Source organism: Sycon ciliatum, chromosome 10, assembly GCF_964019385.1.
Source record: "Sycon ciliatum chromosome 10, ocSycCili1.1, whole genome shotgun sequence".
NCBI classification, from domain to species: Eukaryota; Metazoa; Porifera; class Calcarea; order Leucosolenida; family Sycettidae; genus Sycon; species Sycon ciliatum.
This window is the reverse complement of record NC_088652.1, coordinates 21,633,962-21,661,716: the sequence shown is the minus strand read 5'-3', so window position 1 is coordinate 21,661,716 and position 27,755 is coordinate 21,633,962. Positions and strand designations below refer to the sequence as shown.

At 47.3% G+C, this 27,755-nt stretch overlaps 1 protein-coding gene across 7 annotated transcripts in view; it reads left to right on the top strand.

Annotated features, from left to right (window-relative positions):
- The window catches only part of LOC135826475 (EMI domain-containing protein 1-like), a 39,546-nt gene extending 11,791 nt beyond the window's left edge, over nt 1-27,755 (top strand). The window contains exons 1-7 of one of the 7 annotated variants that reach the window (XM_065339077.1): nt 13,212-13,495; nt 15,338-15,529; nt 16,581-16,715; nt 17,399-17,518; nt 18,197-18,450; nt 24,852-25,248; nt 26,127-27,755. In XM_065339077.1, the coding sequence (XP_065195149.1) occupies nt 13,399-13,495; nt 15,338-15,529; nt 16,581-16,715; nt 17,399-17,518; nt 18,197-18,450; nt 24,852-25,248; nt 26,127-26,386 (1,455 nt within the window). In that variant the 5' untranslated portion in view covers nt 13,212-13,398 and the 3' untranslated portion in view covers nt 26,387-27,755. Of the gene's footprint in view, nt 1-9,322; nt 10,134-13,211; nt 13,496-15,337; nt 15,530-16,580; nt 16,716-17,398; nt 17,519-18,196; nt 18,451-24,851; nt 25,255-26,126 lie in introns of those variants that run through there. The other 6 variants (XM_065339079.1, XM_065339080.1, XM_065339081.1 and 3 more) reach the window with 6 other exon arrangements.

Sequence of the window (27,755 nt, the reverse complement as noted above, 5' to 3'; positions counted from 1 at the left end):
AGATTATGCCTGAAGAGCACCACTTATATAGTGCTCTCCAGGCACAAACATCACCAGGGATACAAACTTACAGAGACGCTCCGCTTCCAGCGCGATAAACACCTCGTGAACACCAGATAGCAGCGTGAGTCAGTGTCGCTCCTGGACGGTGAGACAGACGTCGAGGACCCTCGGTCATTCGCAACGCTGTCACCTCCAAACCAACTAGTCGCAAGCCCGCGCTGGGCACAACAGTACGAAGTAGTGGTTGCGACTTCGGCGATGATTTGTAAGAAAGGTTTGCTCCCCACACCGGAGCTCGCGCTATTCCGCCGACTTTACTTGACACTTGACTGACTCACGACTGCCATCCAGAGCACACGAGAAGTCCATCGAACCTTCGACTCGGCAAACCTGCAAGAAAGCACCACTCCCTGCTCAATACACAGTGTTTCGGGGAATTCACCCCTCATCAGTTGAGCTTGAGTAGGCTGAGGAAGATTATGCCTGAAGAGCACCACTTATATAGTGCTCTCCAGGCACAAACATCACCAGGGATACAAACTTACAGAGACGCTCCGCTTCCAGCGCGATAAACACCTCGTGAACACCAGATAGCAGCGTGAGTCAGTGTCGCTCCTGGACGGTGAGACAACTGATGAGGGGTGACTTCCCCGAAACACTGTGTATTGAGCAGGGAGTGGTGCTTTCTTGCAGGTTTGCCGAGTCGAAGGTTCGATGGACTTCTCGTGTGCTCTGGATGGCAGTCGTGAGTCAGTCAAGTGTCAAGTAAAGTCGGCGGAATAGCGCGAGCTCCGGTGTGGGGAGCAAACCTTTCTTACAAATCATCGCCGAAGTCGCAACCACTACTTCGTACTGTTGTGCCCAGCGCGGGCTTGCGACTAGTTGGTTTGGAGGTGACAGCGTTGCGAATGACCGAGGGTCCTCGACGTCTGTCTCACCGTCCAGGAGCGACACTGACTCACGCTGCTATCTGGTGTTCACGAGGTGTTTATCGCGCTGGAAGCGGAGCGTCTCTGTAAGTTTGTATCCCTGGTGATGTTTGTGCCTGGAGAGCACTATATAAGTGGTGCTCTTCAGGCATAATCTTCCTCAGCCTACTCAAGCTCAACTGATGAGGGGTGAATTCCCCGAAACACTGTGTATTGAGCAGGGAGTGGTGCTTTCTTGCAGGTTTGCCGAGTCGAAGGTTCGATGGACTTCTCGTGTGCTCTGGATGGCAGTCGTGAGTCAGTCAAGTGTCAAGTAAAGTCGGCGGAATAGCGCGAGCTCCGGTGTGGGGAGCAAACCTTTCTTGAAAATATAAAGGACCAAGGAACTACAAGTTCGCATGATATGATTGTTCAGTAACTGGTGGTGTTAGTGGACATTATAGTGTAACTTGTAGTTCCTTGGTCCTTTTTATTTTGCAATATATAAAGTTTGATTTTTCCATTTCTAATAATAATTAGAATAGAAGAAATCACATGGAAACGAGTTATGAAGCAACCATCCACGACTGTAACAAGATAATAAGCAGTCAGAAAGTGAGATAAGAAGGCACAAAACTGACAAAATATTCCTGTCGCCAGTCAACTATTTTTAAATGGCCAAACATTGCGAGATAACTTCGTTCAAGTGGGCGGTCTCATTCCGATTTATTGTGCTGCGTCAGGTTGCTTTCGACGGCTGTGACCCCTCATTCTTGTGCCTTGTTTTAATGTATATTTTTTCGATGTGTTGCCTTTTCCTAATAAGTATCCAAGGAAGGAAGGGGGGGGGGGGGGTCTTTTGATCAAATTGTCATAGTGGGTGAGTGAGGTCCACCCAGGGATATACTGTAGTACAATGTAAGCAACTAAAAATAGCCAGTTTTCAGCTGATTTTCAGAGTCAGCTGATGCTCAGCATTCAGGGTCATAGCTGCATTTTGAAATGGTTCCTATATCAATGGTCCCAGGCAATAATTGGCAGGGGCACATGCCATCAATGATCTAAACTCAGCTCCATGTGTGTAATTTCTGACTTCCTGTTATGCTTCGCATGTTGGCGAAGGCTGAGCGATAGAGCATGTCTCCCCTCTTCCGTGGATTTGTAGGTTTATTCCTATCTGGGTGTGATTGTTATAATATTATGTACGAGTTTGATGACCTTCAATATGACCAATACGTTCTTTTATTGTTTATTTTTGATTTACAGTATCTTGGATGATGACTTGTGTCTTCACCATAGCTCAGTGGCTAGAGCCTTGCTGCCTTATGCAAGGAGATCCCTTGAATTGAGTGCTGATGGTGACAGGCAATTTTTCTTAAGTTTTATTCTCCCTTTTCTATTCTCTTAGTTATTGAGTATCAACATAATCTGAAGAGTGTTCTTCTTTGAAACATTCCTATCCAGAAAAATTGGAAGTATACCTATCATGTTTGGCATTAGCACATATCTCTATGGATTATGAAAGTGCACCATCATTGAGATGCTTTGACAAAGTCGTTGCACAGCAATGTCCTGGCTCAACCAAAGCCACCCACTCATGCTAATATTATACTTAGCGTCCATAAGCAAATTTGCTAGTGCACCGCATAGAAATCATTTACGAGACCTCCACTCATGCTGGATAAAGTACAACTTTATTGCATTGTACACTGTACGTGAGTCAGTCAAGTGTCAAGTCAAGCCAACACGAGAAGCAGGTACTCCAGAGTGGGGATCAACCAACTTTCGTATGAAACTTCAATGAACGACTGTAGAGACTGTGAAACAGTCCAGGATTGTGTTATAGGAACTTAGGAAGTACTGAGTGAGAGATTATTACCAGGCCTAGTCACCACTGAGGAGCACTGGCAACATGCTTGTGCAGATGGCAGGGGAGGTCCTTGGTCGTACTTGGTCCGACTTATTAAAATGTGCGCTTCACTTCAAAACTCAAGCATATGTACAAACGAGCACCTGTACTAAAAAATCAACCAAGAGACGGTAGATAGATAACTACTGTGTCGTTTCTTGGCCTGACCTTCTAGTTTTCATCGCTGCTGGTGTCTCAGGGCGCACCTGCAAGTGCGTCAACCTGCTAAACAATGACATTTTTTTCATCTCCTCCAGGCTACACTGCGCTTCTTTGATTTTTTCAGTCCATAGGCACGATTTACACGATCGACTTCGCCTCCTCCTCGTGCAGTACGACTACCAAAATGGTGGCTGTAGGTGTTTTCGCCTGAAGCTCCCACGACACCTTCAAATGAGGTGAAACAAGTAAACCACCACGCATAAAAAATCACTTCTGACCACTGTGTACCGCGCGCGTACTGAGTCTGAGCTGTGTCGACAAGTCAAGCAGTCAGACCATGCCTGCTCTTCCCTGCCTGTTTCACGAATCCACTGCACTGGCCCCGGAGACTGGCGATCTTGTGACGCATCGCGATCGCGGCTCCGCGCGCGGATCCGAGGACTCCGCACCGTATCCGCCGGATAATTCCCCCTTTCTGCGCTTCAGTTTTCCAGCCAGGTTGTCGCCTGAAAGTCGACCTCATGGCCGGTTATTTATTTCGATCAACTTCTCGACGATCTCTTCTGTGATCTTGATTCGTCGGCCGCCACATCGTGAACGACTGCGAGAGAGATCGGCAAACTGGACGGAGCGATGCTGGTGCTTTCTGCACGAGTTTCTGGATGACGCGTTTGCTGAAATTCTGCCAAGGAAACAGCGATTGCAGCGATTTCAATCCGCCAGGAGGCACTCGCCGAACGATCGCCCAGGAGGTTTTGGTACTCCGTGATAATCCCCCATCGCAGCGGGGTGTTGATTTCAGCACCAGGCCTTCTCTGTGTTGCGCGAGAAGCAACAGGAGGCCTCTGACGACAAAATTTGGACGCGAAATGCTCGAGTCGACTAGGATCCTGAGCCGCTGCCTCCGTTGGAGTTGGAGCCATTTTTTCTTCAACATCACAAATTGACAACTGAAGGATAGTGTTAGGTAGCTGGAAAGTTTATTCCGTTCTGAGATTATTTGAATTTGTTTGATTGACGTTTGAAGTGAAACACACATTTTAATAAGTCGGACCAAGTACTAAGCATAGACAACCTGTATTCGACATTTTAAGTTTCAAAGAAGTATATTCTTCTCGTGTCCTTTCCCGGGGGAGCTCACGGCAGCCGCTAACACCGGTAAATCCATTGGCAGACGGAGCACCTAACCGAGACGTGACTGCGTGGTACATTGATAGAATGATTGATGGGAAGCCATCCAAGTCCAAACCCTGCTTGACCACTGAACCGAGTTATACCCCCTATCATGGATCAAGATTGGACAGCCCTACAACACAAGCAGGGGAGTTCCGGACTGCGTTCGGGGAGGTCCGGCTATATGGCAAGACGGACAGAGAATGCCGGACTGGTTTGCGGGCTTAAGGCGCAGAACCGGAGAGGCCATGTTTCAGCTGAGCGCATGACTCTGATGCATCCAGGAACTGCGGGGCCCCACTCAGCTTGGTCTACACAGCTGTGCCACTGTCCGTACTCCATGATGCAGATAACAATGTCACGTGTATGTCGCTGCTTTCCATGCCTCCGTACTGGTATTCAGCACTCAATCCTCGACTGCCAGTATTAACAGTAGGATCGATCACAGACCACGGCCGTACGGTCCAGCACCACTCCACTAAAGGAGTTCCGGATCACGAACGGGGAGGCCCGGCTAAACTGCAAGATAGGATGACTCTGTCCTAATAGGTACATGCTGTGAAGTGTGTTGTATTGTTTTCCTGTGTGATGACATTCCCGAAACTGTCTTCGTCTAGTCGCGCGCATGTGTGATATGAGCATGCGCGATGTTGTAGTCGAGAGTCCTTTTTGTCAGTCTTCTTGTTCGTCCCATGGGAGTCAGTTGTCCTTGTTTTCCCATCACGTGATCTTTCAATATAACAATGTAAAAAAAACTAGTCTTGTCCTTTGTGTTCCTGCTTGACGGGGAATTGAATGGCTGTGATTCCGTTACAAGTGGCAGAGGCTTGGCCAGTGGCGTTCGTCGTCGTGTCGTAAATGTCATTGCAGTTTCTACTATCCTGCAGCAGTAACAAGATCAATCTTCGAATTTCTTGTCCTGAATAAAACCAACCTTTTCCGGTGGGGTGACCTTTCCCCACGCAGGTCCCAAATACCATCAACTCTCTTGACTTGTTCTCTGCTGACAAGGAGAGCCGTATGATCCTTGTGGCAATCCGGAATAGGAGCAGGTGTGTACGTTTCTGTATGTGTGTGTGTGTCACTGTGTGTGTGTGTGTATGTGTGTTCGTGCTTATGTGTGTTTGCACGTGTGTGCACATGGCTGTGCCGTGTGCGTATGTGTGTGTATGTGTGTGCGCCCATGTGTTTGTGTGTGCATGCGTTTGTACCTGCGTACGGGTGTGGGTGGGTGTATGCCTATGAATATTCACTGTGTGTGTGTTTCTTGGGATGCAGGTCTCAGAGTGGCATGCTGCACTGCCTCCAGGTCCACAAGGTCCACCAGGACCCCCAGGCTCTGGACATACTGGTCCTAAAGGACAAACTGGATCTCCTGGACAAGCTGGACCAGTTGGGCCCGTGGGCCGAAATGGATATTCAGGACGGGACGGAGCGGAAGGACCACATGGAGCAAGAGGAGACTGGGGGCCACGAGGAGAGCCGGGACCACCAGGACCGCCAGGACCGCCAGGGCAACCTAGAGGATACATTAATGTGCCAGGGCCCCCTGGAATATACATGAGACCCCCTGGCTACGACTAAGGAGATCAAGGAGGCATGGAGCGGCTGGTCCCCGAGTGGTGATTTGCGCTTAGTGAGAGCAGGATTGTTGGCATAGGCCATACTAACACTGCTACACTATTAATTTAAAATGCACTATCATTGTACCACAGCGTACTACAGTGAACTGACTGACCCTTACACCTGCCCATCACTGACGCCATGATAGCAAACAAGCGTTATTACTATTATCAGACATAGCGACTTGTGCTGGGATTACACCATTGCACAGCTTGCAAGGCTGATGAATTGACCGCCACTAATGTTAGCCTGGTCTTCACCACACAGCTGATTGAAGTGGGTCTTTTTCGGGCCAGTGAGTCCTTTTTTTCATTTTCCATTCTTTCCATTTTTTCATTCTTTCTTTTTTTGACACACACACACCACATGTCACTGATACGCACGCCACGCACTCCAGCATGCACTGGCTGCTGTTAGCCACCCAGGAGAATGAAGGAGGAGCTAGGAGAATTAGAGAGAGAAGAAAGACGTGTGCGACTGTACAGCAGCTTACTACAGTACTACGGCAGTGTACTCTCCTGCACTTCTGTCCAGGGAGATGCTGAGAACTGATCACCGCACATGATGGTTAACCCCCACACCACAGAAGAGATGAGCCAGTGGGGTGTCGCAGGATTATATTGAACGTGCGCACGGCATGATTATTGTGATCATGATGACGTATAACATAGTTCGCGTGAAATGATCGGACTGGGCCGTCTAAGGCCGCCCATCTGAAACATAGTATGATAGGAACAAATAACGCCATCTATCGGCTATGAAAGAGCGTTTGAAAGACGACCCATGGGGTCATGTAACAATCATAAAGGCTTGGTGTACCAGTACATTGCTATGGCAACTGCATGGCCACTAAGTATGTACTCGGTAGTACCCACAAGTATATTACAGTGGTCCCTCTATAATCCGGCACCATTTGTGCCACGAAAATCTGCTGGATTAGGGAGGGTGCTGGATTAACAAATCTGATTTACTGCTGCAATGTACATGAAGAGGACATTTTGGCTACTGAAAATTGTGCTGGTTTATCGAGGGTGCTGGATTATAAAGTGCCGGATTAGAGAGGGACGACTGTAATTGTATTGTCTGCGGCAGCCGATCGATGTGCACCATGCGGATTTCGTGCCCATCGGCCGAGGCCGTGCCTCCCCTCCGTCCGGTAGGTGTAGGAGGGTGGGAAACAAATCTGCGTGGCGCGCTCTCTCAGCAAAACAGACAACTGGCAAAAAGTACACCAGCCAGCAGTAGATGAGCCGTCTACGGATGCATCTGCCAGGCGAAGGGCGGCTCATGCGGGATGTCGTACGCGAGTGCCACTCGAATGTGGAACTCTGCAAGAGTGCGTGCTTGCGCAAGCGGCGGAGTGCGTAAGGTCACCTAAAGTCATCTAGCGGGAATATTCCCCTGTGGGGGCGCGGCCCGTGGCGTGCTGGTTAACTATGGTTTGTGCAACGCAAACCAACATTTTTAAATTTAACACTTCTACAACATGTATGCACTCAGAGATGTAGATTGCCATAGTGACTGTGGATTTCCATCATTTATTCACAACCAGTGGTCATAATGATAAACAGCTCAAACTTTTACCGCGGGCGACACATTTTTAAAATGCTTTTTGATATGCAATCATACCATCTTGCTAGGCTGCACATTTTTTAAAATGTGCAGCCTAGCAAGATGGTATGATTGCATATCAACGATTGATAACAGACTGATATTGCTGTGTTCAAGGCAGTGTCCTACACCTGTTCTGAAATGTCTCTGAATGTCTATTATTGTCCTGTACTTCGAGTAGTACATGTAAGCTTAGCATCCAGTACCCACCTCACACTTACCGCTAGGCAGCATCCAGTACCCACCTCACACTTACCGCTAGGCACTGCATCTGCGACCCTGGTGTAATCAGGCATGGTGGTGGCCCGGTACAAGCGAAACTTCCTAAGCTGGCGCTTTGCTTCTCAACACAACTGTTTAGTAGGTGGTAACACGGATGTACAAACTTTCTTTTACCTTTTTGCAAGCTTACTGCCAGTGATGCATGGTATTTTCTTCGAACGAATACTGCCTCGAATATTGCTTTGGCGAACGAACGAACGAATATTCTATATTCATTTCTTCTGAAGTGGCTCAGTCACTTCACTTGATCAGACCCAACAGTCATATTGTTTAGAGATAGTGTGGATACAGTAGCAATATCCACTGGTGAAAGAGCAATTTTGACCAAAGAAAAAGCTTCGCAGTTCTCAGAAAATAATGTCTTCCCTCTCATCCTCACCACTACAGAGGTAGGCTTACTGCCTGCATTCGAATATTATTTCTGGTGTCGGTATTCTAGAATATTCCTTTGCACCACCGCTTACTGCATCCCTATCACCCTTGTTTGCATCATGTGTAAGAATTCCTGCCACTCGAAATGCAGGTCAAGTGTAATGAAGTTTGACTCAGGCTGTTGCGTTTTCTGTGTTTTCATCCGAAATCTGAACAATGAAGTCCGTTGAGTGTGTAAAAAAGAACCAGGGAGTCACAAAATATTCATGATTCGTTCATATCATTCCTAATAATAATTATTATTAAAAAAAAGAACCGCTCAGGTTCCTCCGGGGTTCGGGACCCTTTGCGTGTAAAGCAAAATTTAACAATTAATGTGATAACCACTACACCAAGGAACCATCGCTAGAAAACTGTGATGCGATCAGCGTACCACAACACAGTGGATCAACTGGGTAGAAACTAGTCCCAAGGGCCAAGCAGGGAGCCCTACGCATGCCTGTATGTATATCCATGTGTAGGTCTCGCTACAAGCAGGGAGCCCTGCACATCTGTATTATGCATGTGTAGGGCTCCCTGGACACAAGTGAGACTGGGGTGTTTTTTGGTTAACACTTTCCTACACTCCAGTAATCATGAGTGGAGGGTGTTGAAAGGAAAAAAAAGGTCTGAAGAAAACATTGACTGCCGCCACCAGGACTCGAACCAGGGACCTGCGTTACTAAGTTGTTAGTACAAGGCAGCACTTCTACACTTTCTTCAAGTCTGAAAAGTAGCTAACTGTTACCAGTCTGATCTCCGATGTGTTCTTAGGTTTCCTCTGCATGTGTGTGTCGGTGTAAGTGTGTATGTATGTATGTATGTGTGTATGTATGTGTGTGTGTATGTATGTGTGTGTGTGTGTGTGTGTGTGTGTGTGTGTGTGTGTGTGTGTGTGTGTGTGGATCATGGATGTGTGTGCGTGTGTGTGTGTGCGTGTGTGTGTGCGCACGCGCGTTTGTGTGTGCACGTGTGTGTCTGTGTAAGTGTGTATTTGTGTGTGTGTGTGTGTATCGTGGATGTGTGTGCATGCGAGTGTGTGTTTGTGTGTGCGCGTGTGTGTCTGTGTAAGTGTGTATGTGTGTGAGTGTGTGTATGTGTGTGAACGTGTGTGTCTGCATGCGTGTGTGCATGCGCGTGCGGATGTGTGCATCCGTAGGTGAGCCCAGGTACGTGAAGGGGAGATAATGTTTTCAACCAGTGTTTAGCCTGTGACTGTTTGATGTGTTTCTGTTCAAAGATCTCTGACCTGCGTGCTGGACTGCCGCCAGGTCCGCAAGGCCCACCAGGACTCCCGGGTAATACCGGTCCTAAAGGACGTGCTGGATCTCCAGGACAAGCTGGACCCAAAGGACCAAAAGGATCTTCCGGACAACGAGGACCACAGGGACCAACTGGACTCAAAGGATCGACTGGATCCCCGGGTATTGGAATCAAGGGTCAAAGAGGACCTTCTGGATCTAGAGGACAGCGAGGATCAACTGGAGCTAAAGGATCCACTGGACCTCGCGGACCGCCAGGTCTCCGAGGTGCAAATGGCAGAACCGGTGCAAGGGGACCAAAAGGAGATCCAGGACAGAGTGTTAACCCATTACATCCACCGGTCTACCCATGTCTCTCGGGCTACAACTGTAACTGTTTTGGCTGCAACCGAAATCCTCGCCGGTAGTTGAGTTGCAAGTGATTGTGATAGATTGAGTGTTATCACAAATGTTACGAGACTCGCTGAATTTGCCGATTGAGTCCTCGCCCCGCAGCGCTGTAGTATATCATTTCTTCCGTTAGTTCTTTCTCTTCTGTCTGTCAGTGCTTGCTGTCACCCCCTTCACCCCCCCCCCCACCCGGCAGATATCACTACGTTATATTCTACTTGTTACAGTAGAATTATTCTAATTTACAGTGTCTTACACTAGGTTTTTTTGCTTAGCCCTAATCTTCGGGCCTAGGCGCTCGCGTTATGCTTACCCCTTTCAGTATAATTATTAAACATTTCTCAAAGGGTGTTCTCAATGGTCCGTACCACGAGACTCCTTGGACGTTTGTTTGGCTGCAGTGACCGTATTCCTGAAGATGAGCTTTGCCCGAAAATTCGAATGATTTTTAAATAGAGGTCCTTAGGAAAAGTACGATAACGCTAACTTTCACGGTACTCACTCCCAGCCGTGACAAAAGACGTTATCGGGTAACGGAAAACGCTACAGAGCTCAAAATAACGGAACGATGTTCGACATGGCAATTCTGCAAAAAATGCATGAACTCGCATTGTTTTGTAACTGGCGGGAGATAAACGTCGTGCAGAGAGTTCTGTCAACCCTCAACTTCTCTGTTCTAGTCGTTTCTTCGTTCTCCTTAACCTTGCATGCAACTTTGTTATCTTTCTTTTTATTATTTTTTTGTCTCGAGTGTATTTCATTTTCCTGGGTCCGATCCCGCGGGAAAAAAGTCTGCACAAAACTGTATTGGTGAAGATGATGACGACAATCATGATTTGATGGAGAAATTTGGCAATTATTTTCGCCTTTCTCGCGGCCTGTCTTCGTCCCTTTGCCATTGCGGCAATGGAAGCTGATGAGTTCAATGTTGTGCTTTGACGCCGAGTAGAAATTTTGAATCGCAAACACATCTTGGCCTTTATTTATGGAAGAAACTGCTTTCCCCGATTTGCTGGTTTCGCTGACTGGCATCGAGAAGTAGACGAGCCGCGCTTTCCAAGAGCCGCGGACACCAAGCTCTTCTGGCGAATCTTAGTAATTACATATTTTGGTGTAGTGGGATGAGAATGGTTTGAGCATTCCTGCCTGGAATAACCGATGGCACTAAGTGAAATCTCAAAAATGTTTTTTTTGTGTATTTTTACGAGCGCAAGTGTTGCCTTGTTGAAAATAGCATGACAAGAAGAAAGAAGTATCCAAAGGAATACGATATGATAAATAAATGTGTTCTCTTCCCGTTTAGTGTGCCTGTGCTTAGGATGGTACTGTTGAGGAATCCAAAATGCGAAAATTGTATGTCCTTTTATACTCTGTTTAGTGTAAAATTTGCATGACATTTTAGTGGATATGGACTACCAGTTGTATTTTTGCAGTATTATTCTCTTGAAATGGACCCTCTTTGCTGCTGATGCAGGGCTGCGGATAGACATGCTGGCCATATTTGCCATGAAAGCTTCTCTTGGTGTCATTGCAATAATTTAATTATTCTTTGTCGATGTTATCGATCGAAACTAACTGAATGCTGTCTCGTTTCATGTACGCTTCTGACGCAGCTCCACTGCATTCATAGTTTCAAAGTTTGGTGGCTGAACCAAAAATGCTCTTTTATCTAGAGCAATGATGATCTATAAAGAGTATAATATAGGACCAAGGAACTACAAGTTACACTATAATGGCCACTAACACCACCAGCTTCTAAACAATCATCTCATGCGATAACATTGCACGACACTGACTGACGGTATTGACATTCTACAACTATCTTTACTTTTATAAAATTTAATCCTGGGCTCTCCATCCGAGTTCAATGATGATCTACAGTTAGGGGTGTGCGGATAATGCTCGAAAAGGTGGCAGATTCTGCTCGAAGAGCAGTGAAATTGGCAGAACCATACAAACCTTCTAGCGGGTAATTCCTCGAATTCTCCTCCATTTCTTTATCCACATACCAAACATGCATGAAACTTACCAGAAAAGTACCGAATTCTGCCAATTTTTCTGCCGCCAAAATCCGCCGGACCCTATCGACAGTAGGTTTACCTTCTGCACTAGTCTAGAACTTGTAGAAGAATGATTTCGTACTCACCCACTTATCAACCTTCCCGTAGTTCCCTACCTCCGCTATACTGAAAGCTGTTGCAGTTCTAGTTTCCTGCTGATCACTTTCCTATCGATCACTTTCCTAGAGATTAGTTTCTTGCATATTAGTTTCCTGTGAATGAGATCCGAACTATCAACTGAGATCTGTCCCTGAACTACTCACAGTGTATGAGAACTGTTAGCCACTCTTCTCTGGTCTACCGACTGGACGTCATTAGCACGGAAAGGGTTAAAAAGAGAATGAGAAAGAGAAGAAAGACATGATTGTGTGATCATAATCGTCGAGAGTTGAACCCGCAACATCACGATTGGAAATCGACTGCACACACCACTGGCACTGCATCGTATGGGACACACATACACACACACCACACACACACACACACACACACACCACACACATACACGCACACACACACACGCACACACACACACACACACACACCCACCCACACCACACACATACACGCACACACACACACGCGCGCGCACACACACACACACACACACACACACGCGCGCGCACACACACACACACACACACATGTACTCCTATTCTCTCCTCCCCTCTTCTCACCTCCTCTCTTCTCTTCCCTTCCCTTTTGCTGTGTTTTTATCATTTCTTTTTCACTTCCAGTGGAAGTCCTTTCTTTTCCCTGCTGCCATGCTCGTACCATTACACATTAAATTTTTCTCTTCTTTGTGTTTGGCTTGTGCGCGTGCCGCGTGGTTCATTTTCCGCTTTCCAGTACATAGTACTTGTTCTTGTTTGTACTCTTTGTCTTATTCTACCAGTGCGACCATTGTTATTAGGCCTAAGCCTGCTTTGCAACTCCACTTTAGATGAAGTCAACAACAACACGCATAGAAATGAAATTGCTGACGTCATCAGTGCTGCACAGCACAAGCATAGCAATTGTGCTGCTACATGTAAATAAATTTTGTAGATTCTACACCAAACTGGCAACACGACGCGTAGCGCGAGCTGTGGTCTTTCACTCTTTGTGTGATGTCGCTAATCCTGTCATGTGTAGCAATGTCCAATGAACAACAGACGACAGTAGCTCGTGCACCCGGCCGTGCTGCACAACAAAAGCGTGATGCGCTTATAACATGTATAATGCAGACACTGCGTGACACGACCCCAGACACATGGAGTGAGTCTGTACTGATCGAGCTGTCTGCAGCCGACGAGAAGACAGAACAAGGATAGTAGGACATGCCTGTCATTACAGGTCGCTGCGCCGTCAGACGTCAATACAAGTCCTGGATGACTGTGAATAGTGAATACGGATACGAGAGGCAGACTCAGATTGCTACCAGTACAACTAACTACTGTACAAGTAGCATCCACTCATTCAGAGAGGAGCTCAAACGTGAATTCTGTGAAAGAAGCTGTTAGCGTAAAGCGAGGCGACGGACATAACGTGCGGTTCGATATACTGTACTGTAACGATAATAGTCGTCTTCTCCCATTACGTGTGACTAATATACCGGCGAGAAGATGTTGCGAGCTACTCTCTCCATTGCCCTTGTCGTGGCTTTAGTGTGTGTATACTGCTTGCCAGTCGTGCATGGATCTGAAGAAGGAGCAGGCCAAGGTAGGAGCTACGCACTAAACACTTCTTTTTAAAAGTTACATGTAGGCTCAAGCATCCTGTAGATCTACCATCCCAGCTTGCTCCGCCGTCTTGGGAAGTGGCCCACTCAAATCAATGGTCTCCACTAGTGGGAGTGAAAATTGGTTCACTGCCATTATACACACACAAACAGGCACCGAGATTCCCCCATCAACAGTGCCCTCACCCTCTACAACTCACTCCCTATCGACATCGCAACCCAACCTCGTAGAAATTCTTTCCGAAACAATGCATCCAGTCTTCTTTTGAGCAGTACCTGTTCCTGCTCCGCGCATCCCCCTGGTTTCCCCCTGGTTTCCCCCTGGTTTCCCCCTGGTTTCCCCCTGGTTTCTGATATCTCGAACGTGTACTTTTAACAATCTCGATCACCCCTGCTAACGTTATTGCCCCCGCTTGTTTTTCATGATCCATTGCTTCTTGCCTCCTGGGGTAATTTCCATCCAGCTGTTTCTGGCTAGTATCAGTTCTATCACACTTATCAATCGTCCTTATTGGCGTCACACCATGGTGGAATAAAACAATAATACATGACGTACATGACGTACATGCAATGTGTCATAGGTATCGCAACACTGTACAGTCATGTACAGAACATGACCGTAGATTGCAACACTAGACACCCTTACTGGACTTAGGCTGCCATCACACCATGGTACGAAGCGCTGCATCTACGTCCACGTAAGGAGTTTTTGGTCGGTTGTCATGGTGATCCATGTACGGGGTGAAAACGGGAGCAGAAGAAACGGGATACGTAGACGTGGTAGGTAGGGGGGCGGGGGGGGGGGGGGTATACGACCTTTTGGATGAACGTGCGTATCTCCCTCAGGCTTTTTCCGAGCGACCTTGTACTGCGACGTACTTGCGTTCAAATTTCTCCAAAAACGTGACTGCGGGTACGCATCAAGAACTGTGCCTGTCTGATGACACGACTACATACCCGTTTTGCTCTTTTCACCGTAGATGTTGATGTAAACGGGAGTCTGAGAACGTAGTGTGATGACGGCCTTAGCAAAAAAACGTTATGTTGTAACGCAATTGCCGTAACGGGAAAAATACCGAGATTTGTGTTCGACCTTTAGCAACATGCACGCTAATCTTAGTACGCTGCTGTCACGAGTATAGCTTTATTTCGCGCGGTACAACCATTTATGGCGCCATGTACGCGATACAAGGTGAAATGGGTACGCACCACGCAATATTTGGCCAAAAACGGTCCGTTTGTCACACTGATAAATCAGCCCCCATGACGTTTTGACGCTGCAGCTTCAACGCTATTTGGGTGATCAAGGTACGAGTACCGTAAAAAATATCGTTACCGTTGTTTGCTAAGGGTGTCTACTACTGTACATTGTGTACAGTTGTCAGAGGGTTGCATTCGGCTTGCTACATAATTATAGAGTAACACCGGGTGTAAACGACCCTGTGTTTAGCGACCACCTGCTCTTAACGACCGCTTTCCCATGCACCGGCAGTTCTACACAGACACTGTGGGACCTGGTTCTAAAGACCACCTGGCTTTAACGACTGCTTTTGCTTGCACTGTGGGGTGGTCGCTTAAACCAGGTTTTTGCTGTATCATGTATGTGCATGAACCGCAGCATTGCAATAATGACCTTGCCGGTTGTCTCTGTTCTCGTTCTGCTTTTGGGTATATGTGTGTATGCATATGCATGCGCGCGCGTGTGTGTGTGTGTGTGTGTGTGTGTGTGTGTGTGTGTGTGTGTGTGTGTGTGTGTGTGTGTGTGTGTGTGTGTGTGTGTGTGTGTGTGTGTGTGTGTGTACATGTGTGCTCACATCACCAAGGATCATGCATGGTGCGGTGGCTACAGCGTTACTCACCCAGAACAGGAGTCGCCGACGCACAACGACTGGCACAGGTCTTCCTCAGGATACCACCACCGATTGACGAACGTAACGCCAAAAGCCAAGACCTCCTGCCCCTGTCATTACTCCTGGGAAATATGTCCAATGCCGTAGGATTGGTCAGCTGTCTAGGTGAATACTATGTACAGTAGAACCTGTATTTGGGGCTCACCTGCTTTAAAAGACCACCTGCTTTAAAAGACCACCTGCTTTAAAAGACCACCTGCTTTAAAAGACCACCTGCTTTAAAAGACCACCTGCTTTAAAAGACCACCTGCTTTAAATGACCACCTGCTTTAAAAGACCACCTGCTTTAAAAGACCACCTGCAATTAAAGGGTATTAATTTCAAACACCGCACCAAACCACATGCATGTACATTACACATCTTGGCCCACCTGTCTACGAGGCCCATTACCTGCAACTTGAGAGCAGATACAATTCAAATGACATGCTCGCCCTGTGCGTGTCCCTAGAGTGTTTGTGCTGCAATGTAATGATCTCCGGACTGCTTGCCTGAAGCATAACAATGCTAATAGTTCTTTTACAAGTTTCCCGGGGCAAAACTGCACTGGGGTAAACGCCCCCCCCCCCTCTCTCTCTCTCTCTCTCACCCTCTCTTGTGGGTATCAAATCTTGTTTCTCATTTGCTTGCTTGAACAACTACTGTATGTCCGGGTTTTGATCCAAGGGGTAAATTTGCCCTGATAATTCATGTAACAGTGCAGGGCTCTTTCCTCGGAAAACACGATCATGCAGTGTCAGCTTTAAGAACAGAATGCTGTACTGCAATGGGTAAATCCTGTAGGCTATTTTGCAGACGGTTGCCAACATCTCCAAGATTCCCAACAGAGAGAATACTTAGAGCTGGGTCCTTGTATTGAAAGAACATGAATTATGTGGCATTCTAGGGGATGAATGATGCCCCTTAGGTCCCTCTTGTCTGGATTGGCCCGAGTGTTTTTCTGTATGTTCTTATTTTGGTGTCTGTGCATGGGGACATGTGTACCGAAACATGCGCTCATGTGTGTGTGTGCGCGCATGTGTGTGTGTGTGTGTGTGCGTGCATGTGTGTGTGTGTGTATTTTATGTGTGTAAGTATGTCTGTCTGTGTATGTGTGTATATATGTGTGTATATGTGCGTGTGTGTGTGTGTGTATGCGTGTGTGTGCGTCGATGTATAGCGCGACAGACTCCTCGCTGTCAAGGATCACCAGCATGCCATAACGGCGGACAATGTGTGCACCGTCTGGTTCTCGGTGTAAAGCGGTATATGTGTGATTGCCCTGCATCCACTACCGGCCTGCACTGTGAGCATAGTAAGTATACTACTGGCCAATAGAAAAAGATAACCATACCAGGAGCCTCTCTTCTGTGTGTGTGTGAGCGCGAGAGCGCGCGCGCGCGTGTGTGTTTGTGTGTGTGTGTGTGGGGGGGGGGGTGCACGCATGAGTGCGCGAGTGTGTGCGCGCGTGTGTGTGTGTGTGTGTGTGTGTGTAAGTGTGTATGTACATGTGTGTTTGTGTTTACGTATGTGCACCTAACCTAACTTTGAAGTAAAAATGTTTGCAAACCCTGCAGGAACAGAAGACAGGGGCAATAGCTGGCTTTTTCCATCATTCTCTTCAAAAGTCATTATTTTTTGGAGCTAATTCAATCCACTTTTTGGCGCATCCTGCTAGCTGCGAGGCTGAAACCTCATGGTCGGGTGAATCGTCATCACATGCTCTCATTCTTATGGAGTTGGGGCTTTTGTAAAAAGAAAAAAGAACCTAATTGTTCAAACCTCCTATGCTGTTGAGCTCTGGATATCGAGTTGTTTTCCTGGTGCTGTCAGCCATTCGTTCTAATGCCTATATCCTCTCCTGTCTGTGTGTATGTATGTATGTGTGTGTGTGCGTGTGTGTGCGTGCGTGTGCATGTGTGTGTGTGTGTGTGTGTGTGTGTGTGTGTGTGTGTGTGTGTGTGTGTGTGTGTGTGTGTGTGTGTGTTGATCTTCTAGTGGTTACTGCATGTGCCAGTATGCCGTGCAAGAACGGTGCGACGTGCCACGAAAGCGAGAATGGTGCATCTATGAGATGTGAGTGTGCCCCGTTCTTCAACGGACCGAGCTGCGAAAATCGTGAGTGCCTTCATGAGTGAACGGTCATGCGTGTGATGAAACTACTTCGAACCAGAGCTGTAGGAAAATTACTGGAATTTTGCAATGTGCAGTTCGTATTGTGGCTGACCACCAAAGGGGAGCAGACTAATGCATCAGATCAAATTTCATTGCTAAAGATCGGGTGTACGGCCCCACCACCACACTCCATTATTTACCCCAGTGTCAGGAGATATGTGGATTTTGTAGAAAAAAAAAGAAAGAGAACACATTATTTCAGCAGTGAACAATGTCCCGGTGTTGAAATGGGAAATTCTGAAAACATACATTTGACTGCTATCACCAGAAGTATCGCCAACGTTGCACCAACCTCTTCTTATCACCAGTGAGCTTGCTAAAACTATGATAATAACTATGAAACCGACCTACAGAACAGAACAATAAGGACAATCAAGGCTTGTTTGCTGCGACTTGAAGTTTCATGCTCTCGCAATCATCAGGCAACATTGAGCACTGTCAGCACACTGGGTACACCCTCCGGTGAAACCCACCTAAAAATAGGGATGGACCTGATCAAAGGCATAATTATGGTACATATGGGGGGGGGGGGACTGGGATTCCATGTGTGGAGATACTGTTGGCAGCGCTCAATGTTGACTTTGTCTTGCAAACTATCCTCTACCTACTTCATTGCCTTAGGCTGGATGAGTCCTGAAGAGCTCTCTTCAATGGCTGGCACGGTCAACAAGCTGGCACTGGAATCGCAGCGGCAGAGCGACAAGACAGCACAGGCGCTGAGCAGCCAAATGAGCACCATCAACACGTTCCTACGTCGACTGGAGAGCAAGATGGATACGGCCATGGAGGGAAAGATACAAACACGGCTGGAGACAATGCTGACTGAGAAGGTCTCTCAAATGCAGGACAAGCTAAGCACCATGATCAGTAGCCAGGTAAGAACGAAAAGGGGGAGGATTACCGTATTTTCCGGAGTATAGGCCGCACTGGAGTACAAGTCGCATGCCCATTTTTTTGGTCATGAAATACAGGCCTCTATCCTATTAATCATCGTTTATTTGATCATCGGAGCATAAGCCGCACCCTCCTTTCTATGGGTGAATTTTGAGTGTTCAAAGTGCGGGTTAAACTCCGGAAAATACGATATTGTTCAGGGGCGTAGCTCGCACATCCGTGGTGTTGTGACCCTGGAGTTGTATAAACCGTCCTACGACTCCCTGGTGGTGACCGTGTACTGCCTGCAGCCTCCTAGTCGGCACTGTGTCTATTTCGACTATGTAGTACCCACGGCAACCATTTGCTGGCGTGGTGACCAGAATACAGTAACTACACACAGGGCCGCCGGACGCATGTTTTTGATTGGCCCGGTAGTTTCAGTGCCTGTCATAGTTTGTGTATGATATGGCGGGTATACATGACCTCCACAGTTGCAAACATGGGTTGGTGTCCGAAACGTTGGTCCGGAAAAACCGGACCAACCGGACCGGTGCCGGCGGGCCTGACACACGAACTGCGCGTGTGTTGTTTGTAAAGTCCACCTCGTCGATAACAAGCCCGGTTACAACAAATCACTAGAAAATAACAGCTACCATATTAAGACTAGGGGTGAAACGGTTCCATGTTTTTCATGTTCGGGTACCCGAATGCCAGCATTATTTCCCACGGTTCGGGTATCGGTTCCATGCACTCTTTTCTCCAGACCGAAAAAATGCGTTCGCGACAATTATTTTTTAGAAAAAACATTTTTACGAGCAAAAATGAGCCATCGGAGAGTCCAAGTGCGAAGAAGATAATGACCATGATGACCAGAGAACTCTGGATCGTAAGGTAAGACATTTAAAATCTTGAGTAGACTTGACGTGTACATGTATTTGTACAAGAACGAGATTTTTCGAGTTTCGGTTCGAAATTTGACGGAACGGGTACCCGAATCTTTTCAGCTGGCGGTTCCAAAACCGGTTCCTTACCCGAACCGTTTCACCCCTAATTAAGACCAAGCAACCACTTGGCCATATACTTTCAACCTCGCGGATAGCGACACTATATTCAGACCGTGTAACCACTTGACCGCCTAACAGTTACGTTTAACCTCGCAGAAAACGACAACTCAGCGGACGACAACACCTTTCTCATGGCCGCTCGAGGGTCATTCTTAGCACAAAAATATTCATAGTTCGCGCGAGACTCAGCTAGAGCCCGAGTTTCCCCATCCGTAGGAACGCCACCACACTTCAAGGATCAAGGTGCAGATGCAGCTCCTATAGCGGTTTTCGTTCTTCAAGGCGCAAGGTTGACTGCTATATTATACGGCTTCACGGTGGTGCCACTCATGGTGATCTCCGGGTGGGCCGCAGACTTTGGAGTCTGAATGAAAATTCTTACCCATCACGCCAGTGCAGCACCTTGTTGTTGTGTTGTTGTTTGGCTTTATTTAGAGTGGAGTTCCAAAACAGGCCTAAACCTAATGACAATGGTCCCACTGATAATAAGAGACCTTTGCACTGGAACTTCACACACAGTCTGGTCAAACGGGAGATGCTTGACCGGATATTCACATTACGTGTATTGGCAGAAAACCCATTTCGCACGAGTTTGGTGGGTCAACGTTTTCGAAATATCGTAAGGCCCAACCATGGCCTATCCAGCCATACCGGGTGACACGTTCCTGGGCTATCCTCTGCCTATAAAGATGGGAACGGACAAGTATGCTGGTTTGCATTCATGCGTTGCCATGTTGCATGGGCCACGCGTACTCATCCGGCAGATTTGTGTGAATAATAATAATATTATTAATAGACAGTACCAGTGAGTAATAGTCTGAAGTCTGAAGAAAATCTTGAACGGTCTATGCTGGGATGACAGCTACACCATAGCTCAGTGGTTAGAGCATCACTGGCTAAAAGAGAAGGTCCCTGATTCGAGTCATGGTGGTGGCAGTCAATTTTTTCTTCAGATTTTTGCCTTTTCCATTCCTTCAACCTATGAATAAATAATAATAATCAACGCAATAAATAAAGCAAGTTGCGCATTCAAAACACACGCCATTCGCACAGGTTAGATTTCCTTGAATGTTTTCGTTGCCATCCCTTCAGCAGGAATTTACTGGCAAAGATAATTCAATGCGTAAAACAATATACATACTCAAAACGCTGTGAGGTGAAATGATACAAGTATCAGTGCGAAAAATGAGAGGTGAGAACAAAAACTACTGATGATAAAAAAAACAGCTGCAGTCACAAGCAAAGAGAGGTTGGTGCGACTTCGGCGATAGTAGGGGAAGAGTGTGTTGCTCCCTACATGGGAGCTTGCGGTTTTCCTGCCGACTTGAATTCTCACTTGACTCCAGAAGGATAGGATTATTCGTTTTGAAATCGTTCTAGTAGCAGCTTGTTTTGTTTGTTTGGTCCTGGGTGGCCATGTTGTCATATTTTGTGAAACAGTGTAGTTTTTTGACGTATATTTCGTTTAGATGCTTTCGCAGTTTTCCTGTTGTCATCTTAATGCTAGGATATTATTAGTTTCACAAGGGTGTATTCTCACTTCATTTCTCTTCATTAGTACCCAGTTTCGTGAATGTTTTTCAGTAGTACAACGTATCTTCCTGGGGTGTGTTGTGCGAAAACCAGTACGAAGTATTCTTTTTCATCATTTCTTCCATATCACAGTAACTTGTGTTTCTCCTTCCCTGTTCTTCGCTGCCTTCGTATCCACTCGTTTTGAACACAATAAAGCCGTTGTGAAATGATCGTTCAGCTCTTTTTGCTTATCGCAATTCGAAAAATAATGATACTACTGATAATAAAGATGGTAAATAAATGAATCCTTGGCTCTCCATCCGAGTCCATTAAAGATGGTGTTTGCATACAGCGTGCAGCAAACCAGGTTTTAAGCAGTTTCTTTTAAAATGTCCTGCATGCTCCTTTTCCTTGGCACAGATTTCAGAGCTGGCTGTACATCTTCCAGCGGGACCACCAGGACCACGGGGAGACAGTGGGATTCGGGGTTTCCCGGGTCGAAACGGACTTGATGGAGCCCCCGGAAAAGTGGGGCCAAAGGGCGAAGAAGGGTGGCGAGGATTGCAAGGTCAAGATGGGGGTCCTGGTTTGCCCGGGCCTATTGGCCCTCAAGGGCCTGTCGGACCTACGGGACGGCCTGGTCAAACTGGACACCCTGGACTTACAGGGCCTAAGGGGTCCTGGTGGTGAGGGTGAATTTTTTTCAGACTTTTCCCGCTTTCCATTCCACCAGACTTATGAATGAATTGATGCATTGCGGCTAGTTTGTATGTGAAATGTGTGGGTTACAGTGAGGGCTGCGTCATGATAGCCTGTGTGGATTCACAGGCAGCGTGACTTCTGAAGTATGCGTTGAACAGTTTCTGTTTGGATGACGATTGCCCCGTAGCTCAGTGGTTAGAGCATTGCTGGCCTCAAGCGAGGGTCCCTGGTTCGAGTCCTGGTGGTGACGGTCAATTTTTTTCAGACTTTCAACCGTATTCATTCAATTTTCACTAATGAATGTTAACAGAATCCGAAGGGTTTCTCCGTTGAAATATTCCTATCGTCAGTCAATTATTTAATGGCTACAGGAACATGGTGGGTGAATGAGGTATACCCGGGGATAAAAGCAATTAAACAGGGCCAGGTTTCAGCAGAATCGGAAATTTGGCCATATTCAATGTTATCATTCAGGTCAGTACAGGCATGGAGTATTTAGGGTGCGTTCGAATTGTCACTCTTTGACTTTTCGAGGAGTTTCGTTTTTCTGAAGAGGTGGCCTTATTGGCCTCTTCAGAAAAACGAAGCTCCTCGAACCTCCACAAGCTCATCCGATGGGAGAGGTGGATTAGTTCCGAAGAGTCTGGAATAGCTACGCCACGTAGCACGTGGAGATGGTCGATCTGATCGCACGTCATCATCGCCATGACAATTCCACTGAAAAACTCTAAAATGATAGAAGCCGTTCTAATGGGACACTCCAACTAATCTCTTTAAAAAAATTGTTCGAACAGTTGATGAAGACAATTCGAACGCCCCCTTAGTGTACTCTCTGCTCATTTGCATTCATGCAGATTTCAGAGCTGGGTAGCCACATACCAGCAGGACTAAAAGGAGACCGTGGGTATCCAGGCATCCCCGGTCGACATGGGTTTGATGGTGCCCGGGGAAGGACGGAACCAAAGGGCGACAAAAGGGATGCCAGGTTCAGACGGGCTTCCCGGGCACAACGCGCAAAGAGGGCCTGTGGGATATCCAGGGCGACCTGGGGTACATGGACTGCGAGGGCCTCCAGGTCCTCAAGGGCCACGAGGGCCACCAGGATTATCAGCTGGTGCTCAACATTCAGGGCCATAGCTGCATTTTGAAATGGCCAAGAGAGCAGTCTGGAGAGGTGGACAGTTTCAACTTTCAAATTATTTTCAAATGGCCGAGTCCGTCGCAACTTCTGTTCATTTTTAATTTAAGGTACCTTGGATGACGACTTCACCATAGCTCAGTGGTTAGAGCCTTTCTGGCTCATGCGAAGGTCTCTTGGCTCGAGTGATGAAGGTGACATGCTATTTTTTCTTTAAAAGTTTTTTTCTCCCTTTCTATCCCCTTAACATTAATGAGCATCAACATAATCTGAGGAGAGAATCTCTGTGGGTTATGGGAGTGCACCATCAGTCGAGATGCTTCGACAAAGTCGTGGCACAACGGTGCACTATCTCAAGCCAAGCCACCCACTTATGCTGTATACCCTAGTGTACATAAGCAAATTCGCTAGTGCACCGCATAGAAATCATTAGGTCATAGGTCGTAGTAAGCGTAGACAACCTGGCTAGTTAAAAAAAGGAAATTATAACTCGGATATTGAGCCAGTAGTAAATGCCAGTAATACATGTAAAAAGAGAAGAAAACACATGAGAACGAGTTATGCAGCAACTATCCACGACTGTATCAAGATGATAAAGAGTCAGAAAGTGCGATAATAGGGCACAAAACTGACCGGCTACTGAGACATTCAGCAACCAGAGACGAAATTATCATAAAAAATATCGCGTCCGTTCCCGAGGGAGCTCATGACGGCCGCTAGCACTGTGCAAATCCATCAGCACACGCAACACCTGACGGTGACGGCTGGTACATTCATGGGCGGGGAGTCATCCAACTCCAACCCTTGCTTGACAACTGAAACGAGGTATACAACCGATCACGGATCAAGACTGGACAGTCCTACTACAGGGCAGTAGGGAAGTTCCGGATAGCGAACGGGGAGGCCCGCTTATACGGCGAGATGGGCAGAGAATGCCGGACTGGTTTGCGGTTAAGCGCACGTGACGTCATGCATCCAGGAGCTGCAGGTCACCACTCACTGACTCTTGATAAACACACAACTGTAGCACTGTCCATACCGGTACTCCGTGATGCAGATAACAACGTCACGTGTATACCGCTGCTTTCCATGCCACCATGACGCTAATTATTCAGTGCTCAATCCTCCACTGCTAGTAATACATGTCCACTCGATCACGGACCACCACTGTCCGGTCCAGACCCCAGCAACACGGCACTAGAGGAGTTCCACGCCACGAGCGGGGAGCCTCGGCTATACTGCAAGACTCTGCCTTAATGTACCTGGGCTTTGTGAAGTGGCAGAGGCTTGGTCGGTGGTGCTTGTCGTCGTGTCGTAAATTTCACTGTAGTTTGTACTGTCCTGCAGCAGTAACAAGATCAATCTTCGAATTTCTTGTCCTGAATGAAACCAACCTTTTTCCGGTGGGATGACCTTTCCCCACGCATGTCCCAAATACCATCAACTCTCTTGACTTGTTCTCTGCTGACAAGGAGAGCCGTGTGGTGCCGTGCGTGTGTGTATGTGTGTACTTGTGTGTGTGTGTGTGCACGTGTATGGTGCGTGCATATGTGAGTATGTGTGTGAGCCGTTCACGTCCCGCCGGACTCGCAGGGCCTCATGCCGCGTCCCGAAGACAGCACCCCTTCAAGTCGCCCTGTTTGGGGACACATAGCCAATCGTGGCAGTGGGCGAAGGAAGGAAGGATGTGTGTGTACATGTATGGATGTGTGCGTGTGTGTGTGCGCGCACCTCCGTTTACGGGTGTCGGTGGGTGAATAGAGAGGGTAAGCTGCACGTTATTTTTGACGTGACGCGCAATTTCACGTCAAATTTGGCATAAAACTCCAAATTTCGACGTGAGCTGCAGGCCACTCGTATTATTTTCCAAAGCGCGAGCCAAATAACACTAGCGAAACCTCCGTGTTCCGTCAAAAATAACGTGCAGTTTCACCTGTCTAATGCCTATCACTTTTCACTGTGTGCGTGTTTTGGGGTACAGGTCTCAGAGAAGCATGCTGCGCTGCCTCCAGGTCCACAAGGGCCACCAGGACCCCCAGGCACGCCGGGACGTACTGGTCCCAAGGGACAAACTGGATCTCCTGGACAAACTGGTCCAAAAGGACAAGCTGGCACTCCTGGACAAGCTGGAACTCCTGGACAAGCTGGAGCTCCTGGACAAGCTGGAGCTCCTGGACAAGCTGGATCTCCTGGACAAGCCGGATCTAAAGGACAAGCTGGAGCTCCCGGACAAGCTGGAACTCCTGGACAAGCTGGATCTCCCGGACGAGCTGGTTCCAAAGGATCGGCTGGGCCACAGGGGGAAACTGGACCCAAGGGCCAAAGAGGATCTACAGGATTTGTTGGAGAGCGAGGCCCACCTGGATACAATGGGGCGACTGGACCTTAGGCCGCGGTCACACCGAGCTCGATTCAGCCGATCAGCCGAAACAAGCGCTTGTTTACGTCACTATTACCATGGAAATGGCTGAAAAATGTCCTACAAGCGACTTTCAGCCGTGGCTGACTCTCAGCCGTTTTTTTTCGGCTTGTTTCAGCCACAGCTTGTACAAGCGGCTGAAAGCCGAAATTCAAAAAATAATTTGAGTGCGCTTGGAGCTCCGGAGCACACCATGTAGCTAGTTGACATGATGAACTGATATTGATGTTCTTTCTTGTGTCCGTGGAACCGTGCTATCCCTGTGCCTTTGGTTTTGACCGTGAGTCTGTCTACCCCAACTACACTGTATTCAGTTTGATTTGGATTTTGTCCGACGACCATGGATTTCTGCCGCTGTGCCTCTAGACTGCTGCGTAGATTGTTGGAGCTGTGGTTTGAGGCCAAGACAAGGCACCACACTCACGACCGAATTCATGAAGAAAGCCGGGTACGAAGAAGAGAGTGGATTGCAACCGAGTTCAATAACGGCAACCGGCGGGGCAGAAAGCTCGACATCAGGAAACACCACCTGAACCATCGCGTCCATGCACACCGAACAAATAAAAAGAGCACGACTTCGCAATTCAGAATCCGGGCTTCCTTTGCTTCTTCATCAAAACTGAACACTAGAACAAGTACAGTTTTAGATCGCGAACGTTCTACTCTCCAGTTTCTTGCAAACATTGGTGTGTTTCGAGATATTCAAAATTTGGCGGGTAAGAAAAACAAGCCATTCAAGCTTTGCACTCAAGGTCTGGTGTGACCGCGTCACAGGGATCACGCAAGCCAGCTGAGCGCCAGCGATAACAAGCCCAAAGTGGCTTGTTTTGGTGTGACCGGGGCCTAAGGGAGGAAGAGGACACTCGGGGCCGAAAGGAGAGACAGGTGTGCCCGGACCGAGAGGATTGCCTGGATACAATGGAGCGACTGGACCTAAGGGAGGAAGAGGACACTCGGGGCCGAAAGGACAGACGGGTGTGCCCGGACCGAGAGGATTGCCTGGATATCAGCCACCACCTGCACCTCAGCGACCCACTGGACATCGGCCACCACCTGGACCCCGAGGTCGTGACGGCAGATTCCGCCCAATACCATAAGGAGATCAAGGATGCATGGAGCGGCTTAGCCCCGAGTTGAGAGTACCGCTTAGTGTGAGGAGGATTGCTGGAATAAGCCCCGGCACCCCTGCTACAATGCATGTACATGTATTACAATTTCATTTATTACTGCTTTCTATCTGCATTCGCCACCTTTTCATTGGGCAGATCTGCCCGTTTGGTTTGCGAATTAAAATAAACACAACAACAACAACAACAACAACAACAACAACAACAACAACAACAACAACAACAACAACTGTACAACAGTGTGCACTGTTGTACAACACTGTACGGTGTTGTACAGTGTTGTACAGTGTTGTACACTGTACAACACTGTACATGATGCAGTACAGTGTACATGATGCAGTACAGTAGTACCGTACCATGGCAATAGCAACAGTTCTTTAGTACGACTGCACTGTGGGACTGTGCACAAGTTCTGTCCATGGAGATGCTGAGAACTGCTCGCTCATATTATATATTTTATTATATTTATTTCAACATCTCAAGACTCGGTGGAAACACCGGCCAATGTGAAGAGAGTGGGTGATTGCCAACCACGGCGATAAATAAAAGTAAGGGGAGGGAAAAAGAAAGAGTAGCAAAATGAACAGCAACAACAACTCCGTAAAGAAAGATAATGTCTAATAAAAACAGTGAAAAACACAGAGACGCAAAGGACATGTGGATAATGAGCTATTTATGTCGTAGTAAATAAGGGGCGGCACGGTATGATGGTTCCAACTTCTACTGAAGTGGAACATTTATGCACTCAGAGATGTAGATTGCTATAATTTATCCACGACCAGTAGTCATAACGATGAACAGCTCAAAGATATTTCCGCTGGCCGTCGTTATCATGACACATTTTAAAATGCGTTAAAAAGCATTCTGGCAACACCGTATGATTGTTAAGTAGACGGTTGATAACATGCTTCTTACATTGCTGGGCTTTCTGTCCTCCACCTGTTCTGAATATCCCGTTTCAAGTTAAGCAATCCTGTAGTACGCTCAACATCCAGTGCCCGCATCACCCTCATCGCTAGGCGCTGCATCTGCCACCCTGTACTGATGTGATCAGGCACGGACGGTGGTGGCCGGGTACAAGCGAAGCTTCCTAAGCTGGCACTTTGCTTCTCACCACAATTGTATAGCCGGTGGTTAAGCGGATGTGCGAACTTTATTTTGCTTTATTGTAAGCTGACTGCACCTTCATGCCCGTTGCTGGCATCACAGTGTGTATGGCTGTATGCCCTTCTTCATTTTTTCTTTTTTTTAATAATATGTTTTACTCTAGTATAAGTCAACATTTCTTTACTTCCAGGTCATGACCGGCAATGTAGCGAACTGTTACCATACAGTCTGA